Here is a 21,948-nt window from a genome sequence, read left to right as displayed (position 1 = left end):
GCTCAAAGATCGATAATATGATTCTAACCGTCAAGTATACGTCAACGATAAAAGTACAAAAAGAATGCAGAATACTTCTTAATTTTACTAAAATGATGGTCAATAAGTGATGAAATGAAAACGTACTATTTAACTGAAGCAGATAGAAGTGTAGAAATGATGATAAAGACGAAATGAAAATGTAATAATGATGCAGTGACGCAACGAACTCTCGCTCCACAAATTTGAACAGTAGAATGCCGTCCCGCGACGCCCTTCTCCTACGAATTACTGGCGGCAAGGACTTCGCAATATTTCACACATAGAAACGTTCGATTTAACTTGACAATATTTTGCACCAATAGAAACGCTCGATTTGATTTGACAACATACTGCACCAATAGAAACAGTCGATTTGGCTTTACAATATATTGCGCCAATAGAAGCGTTTGGGTTTCTTACATACGAGCGCGCGTAAATTTGATCTATTCAAATAGCCAAATTGATGAAATTGAGAAATAGAAAACATATTTAAGACAATATTCGTTAACAATTACGAACAAAATTATATTCCTAACGATAAGCCTTTATATGTTACACGATTGAAGTTGCTATTATTACATAAAATATGGTATGTATTAATAAAAATACCATTATGGTATATTGTTTAATTATTCATACTATTATTACTAAACATAGAAGTTGAGAAAATTGTTCTATCCTGCTTTATGAATGTCCTTATTAAAAACATATATAATGTGCAAAAATTGTTAATAATTAGCAGTTTAGAATAGTCCTGGAGAAAAAGTCCTATCACAAAAAGAGAAATTTCTTTAATTAAAAATAATTTATTATTGTTCATTTTATTATTAATTAATGTATAGATTATACAATTTTTATTTTGTAATATATACTAAGATTATGTTCTGCAAATTCAATGCATGTGATTTCAACAATTCAAAACAGTACCACACACAAACGTCTATACCTCGACTGTTCTTATGGCAACCTTTTCTACGTCCAATCGGTAATATCGCTAATAGATAATAGATAATGTTAACGGGGACTACCCCAAACTAACAAATTTACGTTGAGTAATTTTATTTATTATACGTATCTCAATGTCAAAATCCGAAATTATTAACAAATCGTGTTAAGTTTCAAAGTGTTAAAATATGTAGCAACGTAACCTAATTTGACAATCTCATTGTCTTATTTATGAACTTAATTATTACTTATTATTTGAAATTCTTTGAAATTCATATGGAATGTTCTGTTATATCGAAATGTAAGGAAACAGAAAGAATATCAAGTGTTTATTGATTATATACAATTGGTTAATACAAATGCTGTTATACTTTTTAGTAATTATAAAATTGTGAAATTGTATTTTCACTTTTGCTAATTGCATTTTTACAACATGAGTGATATGGAACAATCTGAGAATGTGGATATTGAAAAATGTGGCAACTATTATGCCTTGTTAGTTGCATTTAAAACTATGAACGAACGTTGTCAACAATTGGAAACAAGATTAGCTACTGTTGAGGAAGAAAATATGTGTTTGAGACTTGAATGTGGAAAGGATGAATCTGCAGTCATTATAAAAGCTAATGATAATGAAAAAACTATTGTCCAAACCTTGAAGGTTTGTATAACATATATAGTAATGCATAGAATGTATGTATTTTACATTTTAATGTCTTATACTTTAATATAGTTTGATCGACAGGAAAAAATAGAAGAGCTCAAGAAACAGAAATCCCAACTTACTCACCAAGTCTTTATGGTAGCAGGAGAAAACCGACAGTTATGGAATAGATTGACTAAATTAATAAGAACCAATAAGTCCTTAGGAAGTCAATTGACAAAAATTTCCGATACACTTAAGCAACATTCTGCAGCGCAACCGTTAGACATTGTGTCCTATAGTTTCCGTGATATCTCTAGCTCTGTTAAAGAAGATAATAATCAGCAATGTACATTAACCACAAACAATGGTATGTATTCAATATTCATTTTTTAATTGGGTTGTATGTTTAACAAAAATTATGGTATTACATCTTGATCTAGGTGAGAAAGAACAAAGTCTAGAAGAGATATCACTTAGACTTATAAATAGTATTATGTTAGAAAAGTCAGATCTAGAACAACAGTATGCAGAGGTAAGCAAGAAGATAAGATAAGGCAAGACAATAAAACTTTTTTATAATTAATAATTGCTTTTACACAATAATTATTTAATTAGATGGTTGAATTACAAAATGGTACTGAACTAGACTTACGAAATATTGGCTTTACTTATCCTGAGGATTCAGATACAGATTTAGAATTATTAAAACAGCATGATACTAGACTCTCGCAAATGAAAAACACTTTATTAGCACAACAGGCAAAACTGAAAAGGGCACTGCAAAACTTCAAGAAGAAAAAAGAAGGTATAAATGAAGAATTATTGGTATCCTCGCTTAGTAAACATTCGGGTTTGTTAGTAATTTGTTCATTTCCTAAATATATCACGTGTATCTCGTTTAATTTCAATTCATTTTAATACGGTCGTGTTTAGTATCATTTAAAGAAGAAACCTAGGTTATTTCATTACAATATAGTCACATAATTATAAATTTTAAAATATACAAACTATTTTTCATATTTTGATGATATTGTTCAGTGAAGACACTATGGATACTTTTGCGTCTACTAAGCAGGATGAAAATACGTCTATTTATATATTTTAAGGAATTAACTTCAAATATAATTTTATAGGCTTAATGTGTAATAATTGCCGTACAAATGCGAATAAAAAAATGTGTCAAGCAGGTACTCAATTTAATTTCAATGAAAGTATTAAAGAGCATGGTGCAACTCAAACCAGTCTTCAAACTACAAGCCTATCTTTGGAAAAGTGTTCAAATATAGCAGATAATGCAGATCAAAACAATAAAATTTGTCCATTATGTGGATCATTTTATGGAAAAGCTGTCACATTTGCAGATTTTCATGAACATGTTCTGAGCCACTTTAATAAAGAAGTACCTGTAGATGGGTTTGAAATTGTTCACTAATAATTGTACAGGATGAGGGTTATGGTATAAACAATGAAGTACCTTTGATTTTATAGAGAATTTTATATATCTTTGTGGCTTTTTTAATAGGAGAATGGTAAATATAAATACGACCAACTTTTGTGAAGTGTATTAATCATAACAGAACTAGAAATGTTTTTCATTATTGAATTTTATAAATCGTTGATTCAGAAAAGATTTAATAAAAGCGAACTATCATGTATAAAAATAATGAAACTACATAAATAGTAAAAAAAGTGACTGTTATTGATATTAGACCTATTTTTATGTTCATGAACCATAGAAATATAGGAGAGATTTAAAATATTAACACAATATTTATAATTGTAATAATGTCACATTTTTAAATAAAACAAGAATCATCAATAGTTTACTTTGTTTAAATTTATTTAATATAAACAAAAATATCTTATCAATATAAAATAATTATTCACTTATCCTTAACATCTTCCGAAACTTCAGTTTCTAATTCTTCTTGTTTTGAATCAGCTAATTCTTTTACTGTCGGCTGAAGTAAATTTGGATTGAACCAATCAGGCCTCTTTTTAGGTAATTCTACGATTCTTTGTTTCTATAAAAAGACATAATTGTAAATTATATGCACAATAATAATAAAATGAAATATTTCATCTTAGATATGTAATATTATGTAAATACCTTCCAAAAGTTATCTCGTAATTGTTCTTTTTCTCCTTCATATAATACTATAACATCCTGTTCAACAGGTTGCAATCCCAATGAATCTTGTATAGCTTTCTGCATTTCTTTTGTTTCCTTTTTTACTATTTCATAGCAGTATCCTATAAAAATTGGAAAAGGCCAAATATATCATAAGTTAGTGTTGCAATAAATCATAATTCTTTTCAAAATTATATATCTTACCGCAAAGTGTACCAGCTTCATAATCGTGACCACATTTTTTACACATTAAGATATTTGTTTTTGGTACATGAGGTTTCCAAATATATTCAGGAATGCCAAATCTTCTACAAAGACGTTTTTCTATAGTTCGTCGTTTCTTAGGTACGGCCCATAAAATTGTTTCATTTAAAACATCCTTTATAGAACGTCCAGGAAAATTAATGGTCTGCACATTTACAGCGTTACATTCAATCGCATATAAATTACCTAAATCAAAGGCAAATGGTATTTGATAATAATAATAGATTAGATATGCAAACATATACTATTCTACTGTTTGCATGACATTAACAATTTTCAATAATAATAAACAATTTAAACTCGTAATATTTTGAAGAGGTTAGGGACAATAAAGGATATAAATATTTCACTTCTGAGTTATATATAATACCTAAATGTAAGTACAATATAAGAATATCCTTCTTATTACCTGATGGAAAGCCACGACGTAATATAATATCAACTGCTTGATTAAATGCTTTAAATGCTCCATAAAGTCTACTCAAAATACCGTTCGCCATGTTTAAAGTATGTATCCCATAGATCATAAAGATTAACACAGAGTAAAATCAAGATGAACATGTATTGTTAAGATTTATTCTTAAAACGCAAAAGGTCACGAAATTTAATAACTTTTTTTTTTAATTCCCATATATAGCTTCACTTTATTCAAATCTTTAGTGTACCTTACAAACCTTGCAATCACCTTATTCATTATAATCAAAGAACAAAATTATTACGAAATTTAACAGAGATTAATAGTATGAAAATTAAAATGAATCGCTGCAGAATATATTATGATTCACAGAAACTGTTTTAAGTGTACGCTTATTTGGAAATGTACGCTGTACATAGTGAAAGAAAGCAACCATTAAATAATTTATATATAAGAATTTGGAAAGTAAATAATAGAAGCATCAATTAGAGGTCGCTAATAGACTTTGAATTTAGCATTCTTCTGAAAGTCTACCAATATTTTGTTGGAGAATACTCAATGATTAATATTTTACTTATAATTTGTAATGTATAGTTCTGTTCCGACTAATGTCGCGTGTAGCAGGTGTATTTACAGGTGGGGACGGGAAAGGGAAAAGTGGGTGGGGAAGTGATTTTGAAGTGTCGGTGGGGCTAGTGGAACTCGAAAGTCTTCGTAAGTCGTGTGACTCGGCTCACTACAGTTTTCGCTATGGCGTGTATAGGGTCGAGTAGGCTCTGTGCTCGTGCAGAGAAATTGTGCCAGTTCAGACATCTCGCCCAATTACGAAGGAAAGTTTCAACGACATGTGTCAAGTCACGACCTAGAATCGAACATCCGACCAGTACCTTGGTTCAACATTGTCAGGTACGTTAAATTTACTTCTTGGCACTGTTACGTTTTGTATAATGTTATCTAGAATCAGCATAGTCACGATGCAATTACAAATCATAGTTCTGATCATCATAGTATTAGTATTTTGTGATGCAAGCGAAAATTTTCTTTATTTCGTGCACTTTCAGTCAGATATTCGAGTAATTCTTCTGTTGTTAGTAACATAACCTACTATTCGTTTCGGGCATAAAAATCTTTCCGCGCCCTCACATATAATATATTTTGTTTAATTCTTACGTGTATATATGAAAAGGAAGATAAGGTGATAGACAATAATAACAAAATGTATAAGAGAAGGAATTATAGTGTTTCGTAGATTTTGTAAATTACATAATGTCTACTAAAATGTGTCGGTAAATCGGTGTTTCTTTACCGAGAAATTTATGTGAGATATCGGAAAGTAAACAGTGATTTTTCATACGAGCGGTTTTATTTTCATGCTATACATGTAAATTCGTAAAACTAAGGATGAGAGATTCATAATAGTCTAAATAAATTTCTTATAACCACGTTTTTATGCATCAGAACTGTCAGCTGTTTCTAGCAGACGACTTAGCTGCCGTCTGCTACTGACGTTAGTCATATTACAACTGTAAAACAGTATTGTGTTAGAAAATTTAGTAATTCATATAAAAAATATTACAAAAAATCATATTTTATATTATAATTTACTATTTTTACCATAACATCGTATTATTATATTTACAATGTTGTTTAAACATTATATCGACAATATAAGCGGCGTAAGACCGCGAAACGCATGCGCAATAGTCAAATTTAACTTTTTCGTTCATGTTCTGTGTAATGCGAACATTGAAGATCACTAAACTATATTAAATCATTATTATATCGAAAGAAACAAATACAAAACATTATTTAAAATTAATAATATCATTAATAATAATAATTTCATGCATTGGGAACATTAATATTCCATTTGAACAATTTCTATTCGCGCTTCAATTTCTAAGTGTCTTAGCAATCTCTAACGAAAGTTTTCTATAAATCGTTCTACGAACGGCAAAATGAATTGCACGACTTTCTCTGTTCGAAAGTGACACAGAGACCGGATTTTGAAATCTCTTTCAATACCTGGCAAATCGAAGACACGAGTTCGGCACGTCGGCGATGTCGTCCATAATTATTACGCAAGTCTTAGGTAAATTGTGACTCGTTGGTTGGGCGCTGATCGCATAGGAAACCTTTCCTTAGATTTCATGGGCCATTGCTGGGCAGTATTATCGAAATAAGTGAGAACCGGTCATGATGACATCGAGTCTGGGCGAATTTCAAGTCTTCGTAAGTAGGCTAACTGGCCCGTCAGATATCCTTCTTCGAGCATGGTTAACCCATGGAATCCACGTTCTTGACTTTCTCGGCTTGTTCGGTGTAGTATTCTACGTAGATATATAAATGTTGACTCTTACTTACTGATTCTTCAATCAAGAATTTACGCTTCTTGTAAGACTTCCCTCAAATCCAGAATGCTTTAAATTTAATTATTTCTTTGACTATATTGGATTAATTAGATTAACATAAATAAGTTCGGTTATAATAAAGGAAATGTATTGAATTTAACTGAACTTACTTATGTTATAACCCAATAGTTATTGTATGTTATTTATTGATTAGAGTTTTATCTGTTACGTCCTATTTAGTTGCCGCGTTCGGTAGCGTTAACTGACGTTTAATGCAACTGGCAATAAGTTCCACTTTCGGCTAACCTGCTATGTGCGGGAATACTGGCACGGGAGAGGATTAAAGTTGTTCGAAAGTAAATTAACAATATGTAATGATTTATTCAAAACTTACTCGATGTCGATATTGACAATTGACTGACAGACTGACGGATATAAAATTCTTCGGTTGACAAAATGATAACTAACTCTTCGATAGACAAAATGACAACTAACTTTCCGATAGACAATGGTAATTATTCGGTTGATGAACGGTAATTAATTATTACTCGATAGACGAACGGTAATTAATTATTCGATAAACGAATGGTAATTATTGTTACTGATTTCTTTGAGTCGCTACATTTATTTATATCTGTCGGAGATGAAAAAACGTCGGGGTCTTTCTTCTGAAAATGTTTAGGAAGATCCCCAACGTTTGTTCAAACTGCCGACTTTGTTTACAGTTTAAATTGTCTTAATATTGTTATAGAAACATAGTTAGGTAAATATAGAAACATAGTTAGATAAGTTTTCGCAAGATATAGCTTTTAGCAGCTTTAACTGCCTTTCACTTCAAATACTGTAAACACGGTTTCAAATAAACGTTTTAAATTATCTTGATTTGAAAGAAATTACCAATTTTACTTTCGCGCTACGGATCGCGCGGGGCGCGGGACGTGACATTATCATTGCTAATGTAATGATTCATTACAGTATAACAATATGAATTACAGGGACTTTTTAGGTAGATTTTTTATTATCGTCCGATTTATGGATGTTTTTAATAATATAGACATTGCATTAATTATTCAAACATTATAGATACAGATGAATGATGAGTAGAGTCGAATTTTATTTATTACCATCTACAAGTCTCTATGTTTTTATACACCTTAATGGTAATAATCATTATTTGTGTTGTTGTTATAGTATTGAAATAGTATCACAACAATGAGAATCGATTTTACCGCGACTTATCGATAATATCGTCGAAGATCCTTTTATTGACTGAAACGAGTATTAGCCATAGAGTTAGACTAACAAATTTCGCAAATGCAAATGTAAGGTCATTAACATTGGTTCGATTTGCAAATCCTATTTCCCAATGGTCGTCACTCTCCATATCTTGCGTACAATAAGGGAGATTTCCTTCATTGACGCACGGCGTCTATGCTTTTGGCATTCTACTCTCGTGAACATTGCACGTGTGTACGCACGCACAGGAATGCATGAATAGTTTTACAATGCGATTATTGTTAAATTACTGCGCACTGCATTGGATGAGCCAGCCAATAAATTAACATAGAGAACCTACGTCGGCTTTTTTGATTCGTTCGGCCTAATTTCATTACACATACATGCCATTAATTAGCTGTAGTAAATTCATATTATATTGTACGAAGAATGGGAAAATTGATACAAATATATTTCTTTAAACATTTCTTTAACTATAGAAATGCTTCCTGTAAATGTATAATGTCTTATTTCATGTTGTTTATGTCAATGTTATATCTGACTACTTCTTTTGTATATACTGTCCAGCTTCACATGTTAAGGCCATTGGCGATCGATGCCATGTTAAGGTCATTCACTTGCAAATAAAATTGTAAAGTTTCCAAGGCACATTTCGAAAACGAGCCACCAATCTACATACCAAAACACGTAGAATTTATAGAATTAAACGCGATTTCCGCTCCGTGAAGCTATGTACGTTACAATTAGCCAATCGTTAATAGTATTTTAATAACGAGGTAGGTTGTGGATTGTTTCGATGTGGGAGAACCGGTCTACTGATATTTGACTTTTTTAATCCTTCTGTAACAGGTACTTATGGAAAGCATCGATACGTTGAAATTAGTAGAGCACGTTGGCCATGGGTGTTGCGTGGCGTGAATTTCCTAGAAGGATATAAGAAACATTCCGGGATGTTGCTCAATAGAAACTAATTACATATTCCCTGGGGGGACTGTCATTTGGGGCGGAAGACTAGTCACCTTACACCTGCGACGATAGTGACGTATTCTGATGTAGTGTACAAATTAGGATACGATCACGTTCATAATCCATAAGTACTGGGACATTCACAAAAACTAAGGGAAACCTCGAAAGGGCAATAGAAAAATCTGCGATTATCTTTTCTAGGATCGTTTTTGGAATCATTCGATATAAAGAATTGATTGTAGTAAAATAAAATCTATTTGTTGTAATAAAATAACAGCCTCGTGTAATAACATTTTCATCAATTCTATTTAAAAACAATGAAATCCTTTCTGATCTATATATTTTTCTTTTCATCACTGGTGAATCTCGACACTTGTATTATTAGATTTTTCATTACGTTTGTTGCATTACGCGGATGCATTACACGCCTATTGAACTTAATCAGCCTGTTTTATTTCAATGAAAATATTCTCTTTACAAAGTATGCGAACTCACTGCGAGTGTTTGTACAGATTCATACCTTTACCGATATAATTAAAAAAATATAACTTACGAACCTACATATCCATTTTTGTGAATGGCTGTAATCTGCGACAATTGTATCTATTTTGTATAATTCAGTATTCACTGGTAATATATAGCAAAAAACAAATACCATAATATACCGTAAACAGTTAATGGAGAAACCACTAATTCAAATGAATAATAATAAATTCATTTCTTGCAAAGAGTTCAAACGTAAAAATGTGAATATAAAGAAAGAGAAGTCGATGAAAGATAGGCCGGAGACGTGGGAAACGTAAACGGTAGCCTACATTCTACCTGTGCCTTCGTAATTCCAGCATGACGAATTATAGATCCGATCAACGTTGCTCACGAACGTAATGATCAATGTGCATCATGTAAATAACGATGCTTTCGCAAGCTGGGGCAAATATTGCGAGACTGGCGAATCGGTGAACCAAAATGCTAGCCTTGTAGAAACATTTGGAAGATCGCCTTTCATCGATACAACGTCGAAGGAAGATCTCGAATGTTGACACGAATGTTGTAGTTGAGCGTGCATAGATACTCGCGGTAAGATTAACTACATATGTAAGTACGTGGATCAGACGAAAGGAAATAGCTTTCGAGAAATATGATTCTCAACGTGATTCGTGGAGGAGAAAAATTCTTTCGCTTGCGTTACGCTACGTTGCGTAAGGAAATATCGGTTAGAAAAGCTTTTGACAGTCATTTTGTTCTTAACACTATGACGACTTAAATATCATTAGCGATTGACTATTTTCGTCAAGGATCAGCCAAGTTATTAAATATTTTTGTTATTCGTCGAATATCTCGTTTCATCTGTATTCATCGCATATCGTTTGATTTCATGGAATAGAATTTCATTAAATTTTCACAATTTTACTGCTAATTTCTTAACACGGCGCTACGAGCCACGTATAAAACTTTTCAAAAACGTTACCTGATCACTGGCCATAACACGAAACAACTTTTTAATTTCACATCGAGCACCTACTTTTTCGCGCCGTAGTTTTACATAATCGAATCGTAGCCATGGAGCATGAAATTCACAGGTTCGCGGAGGACAATACGCGTAACGGCGAAAAGTACGAAATGTAAGTCATCGGTTTGAATCCAGATTCCGTGCTCCTTTGTACTGCATAACACACCTTTCGCCTCCGTGTTTTTGCGTGAGAACAGAAGCGGTACGAGCGTCGTTGAGATCAACGTCCACTTCGTCTAGAAGCTTGTCTGACGTCTACGATGGCTGCTTAGGTAACATTATCGATACTAGGTCATTCATCGAACTACATGTTATCGCCTTGCTTCTTTCTCGGAAAGTTGTTACATAGGATTTTTCTCGTTACTTTTTCTGCGAAGTTTCCGCAACTTAGACGAGAAGAGTGGTTTTTGATGGACTTATCGGCAAATCGACGGTGTTTATGCAAAAATTTATATTCTTATGAATATAATTAAAGAGATAGAGTTGTTCGATAGTCTTCAAAATAAAAATCGGTTTAATATATCTAGATTGGTATTGAAACTTCATTAATAATAGCGATCGATCTGATCTAATTGCTATTCTATGTGGCAACCGTATTAACATATTTCGATTGCATTCATGTTCTTCGTCTATGAAAGTAAACGTTAGAATAGAGGTTACATTCGCACATAATCATATCGTGAAGTTTTGAAAACGTGTAATTGCCTTTTGCGCTTTTTCACACGATCGATATGTATTTATCAAAAATTATAATTTATTTCTCAGCAACCTAGTAGAAAAATGTTCTCGAAAAATCTTGAGAGTAACAATGATCATCGGCATTACGTGCAGTTAACCACATCTTAATCCAATCTAATGACACAAGGTCTAACAAAAAAAACCTTCCGGTAAATCCTTGATGTCTATCTGATGATCCAACAATCTCGCAATAACACGGTTAAATTGGTCATTAAAGCAATACATTTCACGCACTTCGAATACAACGATAAGTGCAATTTAAGTAACATTAAAGATCCCTATTTAATGAAACCCTGATTATCCAGACGACAATGTGAGATAATTGCCGTGGAAGGACGAGAAATGTTACCGAACACATGATTTCCTGTGGATCTTTACTATCGCGGTATAATTTACAGTAACGCAAGCTTTGAGGTCGACCTCTGGCTTGAGACGCAATTGAAGAGAATGTCCGCGATGTACAGAGGTATGTGGCACACCTGTTCCCCACGAGAAACTAGCATCAATGCGGCTTTAATCGAGTTATTAAAAGATCTTCTTCGCTTGTAAATTATTACGAAGACAGATCCTTTTATCGATGGTGACCAAACCTTTCCATATGTTCGACTAACGATTCGTGATCCCTCCCTGATCAGATCATTTGTATGCATCTTGGTTCAAAGAATTATATATCGATTTCACGTAACGTTGCTTGGCAACTACTGGTTCATGTCCATTTGACCAGTTCTTTTAACGGTTGTTCCAGTTCTTTAAGAAGTTAGAGATTGTGTTTGAGATAGGATATCGACAAGATTGAAAACGAGAAAAGTACTAGATTGAATATTGATAAAAAGGCGATGGAAGATGATAGAGATATCCGAGGATGGAGTTAATTAAATTTGAAGAAATTCGAGATGTTGATTAGATGTCCTTTTGAATTATTCTTTCGAGCTATTGCCACCTGGTGTCTTTGGAGATCCAAGGAACAACTTGTGTCTGTCTATCGAGTCGAGATCTCCTTCGGCCAGACGACTGATGTCGATACTACTCGCGTTTGCGTCTGTCTAAACCTCTTTAGGAACAGGCAACTGATATCTATATATTATATACCATTTAACGAAATTATACTTGTGTCTGTCTATTGGACCCAGCTCTCCTCATGATCGGACAAATTATGGCAATACTACTTGGCGTGACATATGAACAGAGTTTCCATCCAAAAACAATGTCTCACTGTATTCCCTAGATTCTACGTCTCTCTTGATAACTAATAACTCCTCATTAACTCACTCGAATACTTCAAAATACTCGAACCTAAAGTACACCATGTTTTCTCATTCTTTCGTTATTGTATTAAAAAGTAACGATGTTTCATAATACATAACAAGTTTGATCGTTCTATACAGTTCAAAGTTGTAGAAGATCAAGATTGAATTTAAAAACGGCGATGCTTGCATGACTCAAATAAACCTGCTATACTATAAATGCATAAAAATCCGCGATCTAGTAATCGGAGGAGTTTCAAAAGAAGATCGACGCGTGATAAGATTTTCATTCAGGGAACGTTTGTGAATCATCCGCGGTTCTCGCGCACTGCGTCAATTGAGACGTTTCTTGCATGAATGAGTACAATGTCTATGGATGTGCCGAAGCTGTGGAGAACGATGAAATTCACGGATCTTGATCGTAAGACTGGCATATTAACGAAGGGCCGCGCATCAGAATGATTGCAAAATACTGTTATGGAATATTGCAAGTTGATCGTGAATAAATTAAGTACGCGATTTTTACATAACGATTTCTCGTCGATGTAGCTATATTCCTAACAATCAGATGTATTATTAGATATCCTCGCCGTAAGGCAGCTTATGGTATATTTAATTTTAATTCAAAAAATTCTTGTCGACAATGAAGTTGTTTCCTTGAAAGTGGAAATAGTTCCGAGAAGCGAATGAATGAACGAATCCGTAAATAATTCTTGTACTTATTTATTCTTATCAGTACGTTCTATTATTTTTTCCTGTTAGCGATGAAGCAGTTGTTTCCTTTTGTTCTTAAGCGTAGTCTAATTTTAGATAATTGGTTTCACTACGAATAACTCGAGTATGCAAATCTATGTAAAACTTCTTACGTCGTGTTTCCCTTATTTTTTAAGAGAACAATGATAATTTTTTGCAAGTGATTCACTCCTCTTCGTTATGTATATTTCAGTTTTTGTCCAGTCGTATTTTTCTCAATTATTTATTAACGTTATTATCGAATTAACAGTTATTTTTCTTCTCAGTCGATTATCCTTAATTATTAACATTATTATTCAAATTTCCTTACTTCATAATTTCTCATGGCAAAACGCGAATTAATTATACTAAGATATCTTCAACGCTCGAAATATTTTTCCATCTTATAGCGCCTCACCTTGATTCCAGGAAGTAACTAAGAAGTCACAGCTTATCCCATCGAAAAAGTATTCGCCAATCATGAATTTGTAATTCTATTAGCGAGGAAAAATTCAGTGAATCAATTCGCGAGAGAATGTTTCTGCGAGGAACACCGGTCATTCATTCACAGGCTAGAATTCGGCATTCATCTTGCTTCCTAATGTTCTTATGACATAACGGGACGATAATAGCAGGATCGTGTCGAGATTACGAAGGTTCGGCCGTGTCCTCCGGTCAATCGAATTCTTTAAAATCATACGGTTACAATGTCAAAGCCAAACTTGTATTCTATAAACGTATTTGTGACGTATGATACCTTCCTAATTACTCGATGATCTTCATTCAATGGTAACTAACGACATATATCCTGTATAATAATTTACATATGTCTTGTAACAGTTATTATTCAATTCTAACTCACAGGGTGTTCACTCCAGTAGGATTCGTTTAGATTGTATTCGAAGGAGCATCATTTACTTTTATTGAAAGAAATAGTTTGGTCGATGTATTTGTGGTATAAAGACTGACTTTGCTGTACAAATTCTTTGGGGATTATTAGCAGTAGAAAAATTGTTTTGAAAATAAAAAGTATAAATTAAATACGATATCGAATTGAAATAATATTTAAATAGCATTAAATTTTCTGTTTAGTAACATTAGCTGTGAAAATGGAAAATGTAGCAGTGCCGTTTTATGAGATGCGTAGTCATAATATTTTTAAAAAATAATATTAGAAATACTGTTGGTAAAAATTTATCTATTACAACGACATGTTTTATAATTCATAAATACTTCATAAGAACTTTCATTGAAATCTAATCGAAAGTGAAAATTTAATTCATCTGAAGAAAGAAATTTTATTTTAACAGATGTTTGACTAGTTAACTCTTATAGTTTCCACGTTAAATTGTTCGTACAAATTTACATACATGATACATTAATAATACATTAATATCTCCTATTTGAAGTTTTACTATCGACTCATTGGCTCTAACACCTGTTCAGGATTGTATAAAAATTCAATATGCTAAAAATGTACTATAATCTGACACACAAATCAAGTATCTAAAAATTACACTATTTTTGGAGTTGGTTACGAATTCTAGCTACGATGCTGTGTCCTCTGGTATTATACTTGCAAATCCCATCCGGTTTTTTTTCATTTATCGATGATGTGGTCTACAATGATTTAAAATGTCTAAGTATTCCTTTGAGTTATATGTGTCTCACATTTGGATAGTTTAAAAATAGACCTTCCCAGAAATTCAGGAATATATTCTTCTTAGCCCATGTAAGAATAAAAAAAGGAAAGACCTCGAAATATGTAGATATAAAAACTTAAAAGGGGAATTAATAAATTTAGATATAAAAGAGGATTTATAGTATTATACAGTATATATAATATAGGATTTATAGTATATAGTAAGTGTATTTATAGTGCGTACTATTATTTTATTGTGTTCATTGAAAAGTTAATAGGACAATTCGACAAAGGTTAAAAAACAAATCTTTTCTTAGCGTTTTTTAATCTTTACGAAGTAACGTTTGTACGTATATACGTGTGCGCATGTACTCATTATTTACGCCGTTGCTTCTAATCTAATCTTTACTTCCGGCCACGTCCACACCCTGTTAAGAAGCGTTGTGTCAGAATCGATGAGCAGTTTTACAGTTACAAGTTCTCATGCGTGCCCTAACCGAGAAATAATCGCGAATTAATTATATTATTGTACTTGAAGTTATGGAAAACTCTAAGTTATGAAGAACCACGAATAGGAAAGATATATGCATTTTTATAGAAATAGAATTAATACAGAGGCGAGAAGAACTGAAGAACACTTATTAAATTATGTATTACTTCGATTCAAAAATCCTAAAGTATTTGCGATTTAATAATACTTTAGTGAACTGAATCTAGGATTTTATATCTCAGCAAGTAAAATTAACGAAATTCGTTCTTCGAAATTCTTCGAAAGGATTCTTAACTCTTTCACAATCGATATGTCGAAACAAATCTATATTTCTTGCGTTCTAAGTTATTTTACTATAAATGAAGATACTTCTTATCTATGAATAGAATATTTTCGAATCCAAAGATACCACGATGCAAAGAACGGAATGTAATTTTGATCTTTCGAACACCAAATTTCTTTCCTTTATTTTTCTTCTGTGTGACACGTTTAACTTTTTCCAATTTTCTTATCAATTTCTCCTGATATCTCTCGCACGCTTTATCATCCTCATTCTCAAAAGATCCATCCTTCTACTCAATGACTCCATAAATAATTCTTCACTCCTTGACCAATCGTTTAATTCTACTTTATTCATCCCCTTAAAAAGATACGGCTGATTTGTTGTTGATATCAACACGCGAGACTTCCCGTACAGTGTCTTCCGCATTTTTTGAAATGCAAATCCGCGGTATGGTTTGCGCGGCAAGTTATCCTGTAGGCGTCGAAGCCGAAGGAGACGTCGCATCGCGCATATACGATGATAACGCGGAGTCTCATTCGTAGTCGAACAATGGCTCTAACTACCAAGGTCTGAAAGAGTTCTCTGTCACGTCCTGTCTCGTAAATTCATTCGCTGTGTCCAGAAATATATTCTCTTTTTGGGGAGGGGACAACGGAGAAGAAGAAAGGTTTCACGCGATTGGCTAGTTCAAAGGATCTCTCGAAATGCCTTTCAATTTTACTCTCGTCCAGATAGCGGCTCGTTTGATTTTCCGATTTTATACAATACGTTCGGATGCGCTTTTATAATGTATCGCACAAGCTGCGCGCATTCGTACACAGGATCGCTGATTTTTATATTCCGATGGTATCCTTTGTGTTGGCAGCGGGTTTAGTTGGAATACCAGGAATTGCGAGAGTTGCACGTTTGAAAATGAATTTCGAGAATAGATCGAGATAAGAATAAATTAAGATATCGTGGATACTTATTGAGATTTATAGACTCGTGAGTGCAGGCGATGGAACGAGAACCTAATGCAGATTTCTTTCATCCTCTAATTAATATAAAGAGTATTGTATACTTTTATGTATTATCGGGTTATTTGTCTATTTAGATCATTATTAGGTTTTTTATTGTTTTAATCGAAATGTTCTGCCGCTAAGTTTCGCTTGGATATTCGTTCATAATCTTGTTTTGGGATTTCTACATATAACCACAATTAGGATTTCCATATATAGTTATAATTAGGATTTCCACAAATAGGCATAATTGGCGTTTCCACAGGTAGTTGAGTTTTACCTATGTTGAAACTTAAACTATAGAAACACGTTTTTGCACAACGATTAAAACACTTAACGATGCTCGTTATTTACTTTCTCCGTGTCTAAGTATCTACATTGCCGCAACCTTGACATAAACAAAATTATTCTTGTATCGAAGTAGGTAAGTGTAATTTGGGTAGCAGTTGCTTTCTCCACTGTGGTTTAGTAGAGTCGTGAACATTGGTCGTTGACTCTTTCTAGCCTCCGTGAATAGATGTTTGGGACGTCATTTGAAAAAAAAAAGTCAGAACATCTCTCATTTTCTGTCTCTTCTATGTTACAATGAATCTTTCGTCCCAACAACTCTCACACACTTCAATCAAAAGGAAAAGGAGCCACTGTCAAACATACTTCTAACAAACATACTTCATACGTTTAAAGCTCCTTTGAAAATTCCGCAAACCCACGATCAGAAAAAAAAAAAGAACTGAAGATTCCGCCACCTCGGTGAAGAATCCAAAATCGAATTCCAAACTTTCGTATTGCCAAATTTTTCTCTTGTCACCGTGTTTTGAATTATTCAACGTCGTCATGTAATCAGGTTAATCATAGACCGTATCTATAAATAGGACACTACTGGTGCGTCTTACCATTCGAAGGAACTTATTAATCGAATTTAACGTTCAGACGTATTTTTAGAGCGAGCACGGTACAATGACTGTAACAAGTTAACGTTTCTTCCTTCTCCCGAGACAACGCAACGGAACGAGCGGTTTCTCTGGCTCGGGAACGGCGTACAGGTGCCCTCGATACCCAAATGCGAATCACGGTAAAAGTTGAACGTGATTACGTGCTACGTACTTACATTCGTGGTGTCTACCAGCCGACCCGGCTCTTGCGATTGTTGCACGATCTTTTATCGATTTGATGGGCGATTCTTTGAACGTTGCTGAACCGTTTCCACAAAAAACGATCGATTCCTTATCTGGAGAGATCGCGAACGAAAGATACGAAGATTTCACGTATATTGATGCATCTTAAGGATTTGGCTTATCGGTTTTATCCGATAAGCGACGATATGTTGGCTTTTGATATAGTACTGTCCCATATAATGACACAATTGAACTTCTCAGAAGACACATTGATCAATTCCACTTTTTGTAGATTTTTGTAAGTTTCAACAGATCTACGATATGAATTTTGTTAACCCAGATAGACTACGTATATAATTTCATAATTTTCCATGAGAACGTAGTATGGTATGATGTTATTAGTGTTACGAAATATAATTATTATTACATCAAGTTTCAAGGTAGATTTTCAAAAAAAAGATCATGCTTACAAGATCAGTAAATCGTGGAGTGAATTTGCGAAATCGGTCATCAGAATAATTCGGTTAATGCGATAGTTGCTAGTAAAATGTACTACTTCTAGACTACTTCTACTCCGTGTACTTATCTTTTCATCAGAAAGATGCTTATTTTAAAGATAACATCGAAGAACGTAAAATTTTGTTAAAATATACATTTCAAAACTAGCTTTCAGAAATTTTTGACATTTTCGTGCGTTCTGTATAATCTTGAGACATTGTGCAAGCGCACAACGTGAAATCGTCGCATCTACTTTTAAATTAAGATAAGCAGCCGGACACCGTTTCGGCTTTCAATATTTAGTATCCAGTCGATACGTCAATTCCACAGAAGAAACTGGGAAAGACCGAATTGTCCAGGTATTGATTAGAGTCTCATTCAAATTGCAATGAAGATACGATATGGAAATCGAAATTGCCAGAAATATGAAAAAGTTCACATCTTGTCTGGATTATCTTGCGCTATTAAACTTATTATTATTAACGAAATTTGACAAGTTAAGTGACATTTGCTAAGAAATATCTACCTTTACACAGCAGTGATAAATTTAATAATTAAACGAATTGGAATTTTGTCAGTAAATTTTACAACTTGTCTTCATTATCATATTCGTCGAAATATCGTAAAAAGAATCGATAATCCACAGTCAATGATCTATAGAACGAAAGAAATGAACAACCTACAATTTGTAATTTGAGCTTATGATTGAAATCTTTATCTAAGTATTGTATCTTTATCCAACTGAAATAAATGACAAAAAAAGAGAATTATATTCAAGTGCGATGATGACGCTGTTGATTAATTTCTGGCGGCTTTTTCTGTCCGATTGGAAAGGGGATTTCTGATATGTCAAGGTCGCTGGACTCAAATTCATGCCTATGTATATGTTCTTTTCGGCACGTACGCCACTTTCCCATAATGGAGCGAGTCTTGGTCGAACAGCCTTGCAAACCTGCATGCAATATTGCGTGCGTGCACCTATCAAGTATCGAGGAAGTAGTAGAATCCGACGAAGATCAGACATCCGTGGCTTGGCTGAAACTACTTACGCTCGTTTAGAAACCAGCTGCTTCCTTCGCCGATAATATTACGATTACACGTGATGACAGCATATTTTAACGAAGGATAAATAGATAAGTGATCGATCGTGGACAAAAATAGTTGTAAAATAATTTATCGAAGAAATCTTCTAAAGTTACAGCATTAAGATTTTGTATCTGAAGGGAAATTAATTTTAATCCGAGTGTTTCTATTTCTTGTAATTGGAAGGATGATAAGATTTATTTTTAATAAGAATGGACGACACGTGAAAAAAATACAGTGTGGCTACGAAAAGTACTTGTATATAATTTATTATAATATTTACATGTTAATTAATTCAAGCTTGAGTATATTAAGGTATATTTCTACTTAACTACTTTCATGTTATCTATGAGATCATGTCACTATGAGAATGAAATTTTATTTTTTAATAAAAAAAAACGCTTCGTTGAAAAATAGAGATATAAATACTTTTTGTAGCCACTATAGGTGATTTCTAAATAGAAAACTTATTAAAGCCACGAAATTGATAATCTAACCGTGGTCAATATACTGAATGGTTTCTACAATGTTCAGTATTTTCTTAGAATTGCATTCTATTTAACCTAACGCACAGAGTTTCCTCTTAACCTTGGTTTTCCATTTTCTTCTCGAACTGAAGTAACATTCTATTCCATAAATTTCGCGTATAATGGAGCAACGAAAGAGTTTCGTGAAGACTCTCTTTGGATTCCTTTCGAGCGTTCACAGCCATATATCTTTCTCCCCTCTCGAAACTGCGAAGAAACTTTCTTTGAACCTGTTTACCCTCTCCTTACTCAATATACATACTTACGTACACCGTTTCTGATTGTCGATACAATACTCGTCTGTCCATCGAATATTCGAAGTCTAATATGGCCGTGATGGTCAAAGACCTTTCGGTTTCAGTCGAGGTCGAACATTTAGGTCAAGAACGCGAGCCCTTTTGGCGAATGGGACACCTGCACCTATCGTTTTATCTCACGGTCGTGTTTCCTTCATTGGCTATCGTGTCGAAATCCTAGTGTCAAAAATACCTCACGAATTTTTGCGAATGATTGCGAACATGATTGCGAATTTGATAGCTTGCTCAATTAGTGAGAAGTTACTAAAGCGTATAACTGTTATTCGATGGCCGTGTCCATTAGTTTCCTGATTCTGAACGAGGCTGCTGTCCTTGTTTGGAAACTGGATCTAGAGGGTGACAGGAATGATCGCGTTGAATGGTCCAACGTTTAGATATTTTATGGCCTTTGAAATCCTGATTGGTAATTGGCAATTTTAGTGGCAGAAACTCGTTCTGATCGATTCTGTATTCACTGTATCGATTCACTGCTGATTGAAATCTTCTCCTATTTATTTTAAATTACCATAACATATCCTGTTAAATAATTTTCATAGAAAACCTGAAAAGAGTCGAATGAAAAGGGTTCAAGAGACTTTAAGAGATTCAAAACTTCCTTCGTATACCTGTTCCATATTTACAAGAATCGAAGTGCCATAAATCGTAAAAAAGTATTCTGGGAATATTTGTTGGTATTTTATTGAAAAGACTTTACAAGTACCAAGTGTATCTAACGTTGTTGCAACATCTCTTATTGCACAATGCATGATCCACGTGAAATACGATTCTCTGTCGATCATATCAGTCATTACGCAAATGTCACAGACGAATTGGCGTTTAGCCAACAATTCATCGATCTCGCTATCTTTTCTCACCTTCATCTCGATCAATAAAACTCACGATCGAACCTGAGTTCGTTATTCGGATCCAAATCTGGCACATGTAATCAATTATTATATGATACGAATAATTAGCGATTGGACAAACTCCAAAGACCATCGACCAGCGCTACGATAGATAACACAACAGAGCTCGAACAATCAAGGTCAGTGGGCATTTCACAACAACTTTCCACGAAGGTTCTATCGTGGCTGACAATCGTCGTCATCCACTTTTCCTTTCCCAAATAGGCCCAGCAATAAGTAGCACGACGTCGAACGATGAATGAGCGGAAATAAAGCGGGCGATTAGGTTCACCACAGGTCATTGCGTCTTTGTCCTTCTCCTATTTTCTTGAACGTTAGTCAACAAATCGTTGGGCAGTTGATATTGGATCTTCTGGTTCTGTCGATTGTTACGATGCAGTTGCGTGGTTATAGCACCAAGGTTCTTGGACAATTTTGATAATAGAATTCTTAAAATGAACATACTCCGCGCGTAATTTTTGTTGGAGTTAAGTATCGGTGATAGTTTGAGTAACATTTCTCTTTCGAGTTAACACGTTTATGGTGTACGTGTACCACAGTCTACGTTGCTCAGTTTGTATTAAAATTGCACGTGTATGGAAGATACATACGAGAGAATTGAAAATTGCTATTCTTAATATACAGATAATTGTACGAAATCCGTAATTCTTGTCTTTTGAAGATTCATGGGTACATGTGTATTGATATACTCAACACAGGAATTCGAGAATTTGGAAGTTTTAGAATTGACAATTCTTAGTGTCAATGATATATATTTGAACATTATACGTTTGAAGTTGCGAACTACGGTGTCTATAAAAAGTATTTGTACCTATCCTCATTTTTCAACGAATCTTCCTTTTTTTATTATTATTATTATTATTATTAGGTTCTACATTTAATTTCCATAGA

At 33.6% G+C, this 21,948-nt stretch overlaps 3 protein-coding genes across 5 annotated transcripts in view; 2 read left to right on the top strand and 1 right to left on the bottom strand.

Moving 5' to 3' along the window:
- The first annotated feature begins 954 nt into the window (after window positions 1–954).
- LOC117230837 (protein spindle-F) lies at window positions 955–3,389 on the top strand. Of its 3 annotated transcripts, none has more exons than XM_033488696.1 (6): window positions 955–1,006; window positions 1,345–1,627; window positions 1,700–1,979; window positions 2,053–2,144; window positions 2,228–2,417; window positions 2,746–3,389. In XM_033488696.1, the coding sequence occupies exons 2-6, from the start codon at window positions 1,400–1,402 to the stop codon at window positions 3,042–3,044; spliced, it is 1,089 nt and encodes a 362-aa protein (XP_033344587.1). In that variant the 5' UTR covers window positions 955–1,006; window positions 1,345–1,399; the 3' UTR covers window positions 3,045–3,389. The 3 variants fall into 3 exon arrangements, with proteins under 3 accessions (XP_033344587.1, XP_033344586.1, XP_033344588.1); XM_033488695.1 differs by having other exon boundaries at window positions 956–1,267; XM_033488697.1 differs by having other exon boundaries at window positions 959–1,267; window positions 1,712–1,979; window positions 2,746–3,387.
- Window positions 3,390–3,429: 40 nt separating this feature from the next.
- Window positions 3,430–4,549, bottom strand: LOC117230838 (39S ribosomal protein L32, mitochondrial). The gene is made up of 4 exons (XM_033488698.1): window positions 4,417–4,549; window positions 3,948–4,193; window positions 3,723–3,865; window positions 3,430–3,636 (listed from the first exon to the last, which is right to left on the bottom strand). The coding sequence occupies exons 1-4, from the start codon at window positions 4,532–4,534 to the stop codon at window positions 3,496–3,498; spliced, it is 648 nt and encodes a 215-aa protein (XP_033344589.1). The 5' UTR covers window positions 4,535–4,549; the 3' UTR covers window positions 3,430–3,495.
- A 518-nt stretch (window positions 4,550–5,067) lies between these two features.
- Window positions 5,068–21,948, top strand: part of LOC117230835 (decaprenyl-diphosphate synthase subunit 1) — a 51,961-nt gene continuing 35,080 nt past the window's right edge. The window contains exon 1 of the mRNA XM_033488694.1: window positions 5,068–5,328. Coding sequence (XP_033344585.1) covers window positions 5,173–5,328 — 156 coding nt within the window. The 5' untranslated portion in view covers window positions 5,068–5,172. The remainder of the gene's footprint in view (window positions 5,329–21,948) is intronic.

The sequence above is a fragment of the Bombus vosnesenskii genome, unplaced genomic scaffold (assembly GCF_011952255.1).
Source record: "Bombus vosnesenskii isolate JDL3184/JDL3185 unplaced genomic scaffold, Bvos_JDL3184-5_v1.1 scf7180000013267, whole genome shotgun sequence".
NCBI lineage: Eukaryota > Metazoa > Arthropoda > Insecta > Hymenoptera > Apidae > Bombus > Bombus vosnesenskii.
The sequence above is the reverse complement of the archived record's forward strand: the minus strand, read 5'-3'. Positions and strand labels throughout refer to the sequence as shown.

What these genes read in the sequence shown, in the direction of transcription:
- LOC117230837 (XM_033488696.1), top strand. Translation starts at nt 1,400, where the DNA reads ATGAGTGATATGGAACAATCTGAGAATGTGGATATTGAAAAATGTGGC. An exon ending in TACATTAACCACAAACAATG is followed by an intron (nt 1,980 to 2,052) that starts GTATGTATTCAA and finishes ATCTTGATCTAG; the next exon opens with GTGAGAAAGAACAAAGTCTA. An exon ending in TAGAACAACAGTATGCAGAG is followed by an intron (nt 2,145 to 2,227) that starts GTAAGCAAGAAG and finishes TTATTTAATTAG; the next exon opens with ATGGTTGAATTACAAAATGG.
- LOC117230838 (XM_033488698.1), bottom strand. Translation starts at nt 4,534, where the DNA reads ATGATCTATGGGATACATACTTTAAACATGGCGAACGGTATTTTGAGT. An exon ending in TGAAGCTGGTACACTTTGCG is followed by an intron (nt 3,866 to 3,947) that starts GTAAGATATATA and finishes CAATTTTTATAG; the next exon opens with GATACTGCTATGAAATAGTA. An exon ending in TACGAGATAACTTTTGGAAG is followed by an intron (nt 3,637 to 3,722) that starts GTATTTACATAA and finishes GTCTTTTTATAG; the next exon opens with AAACAAAGAATCGTAGAATT.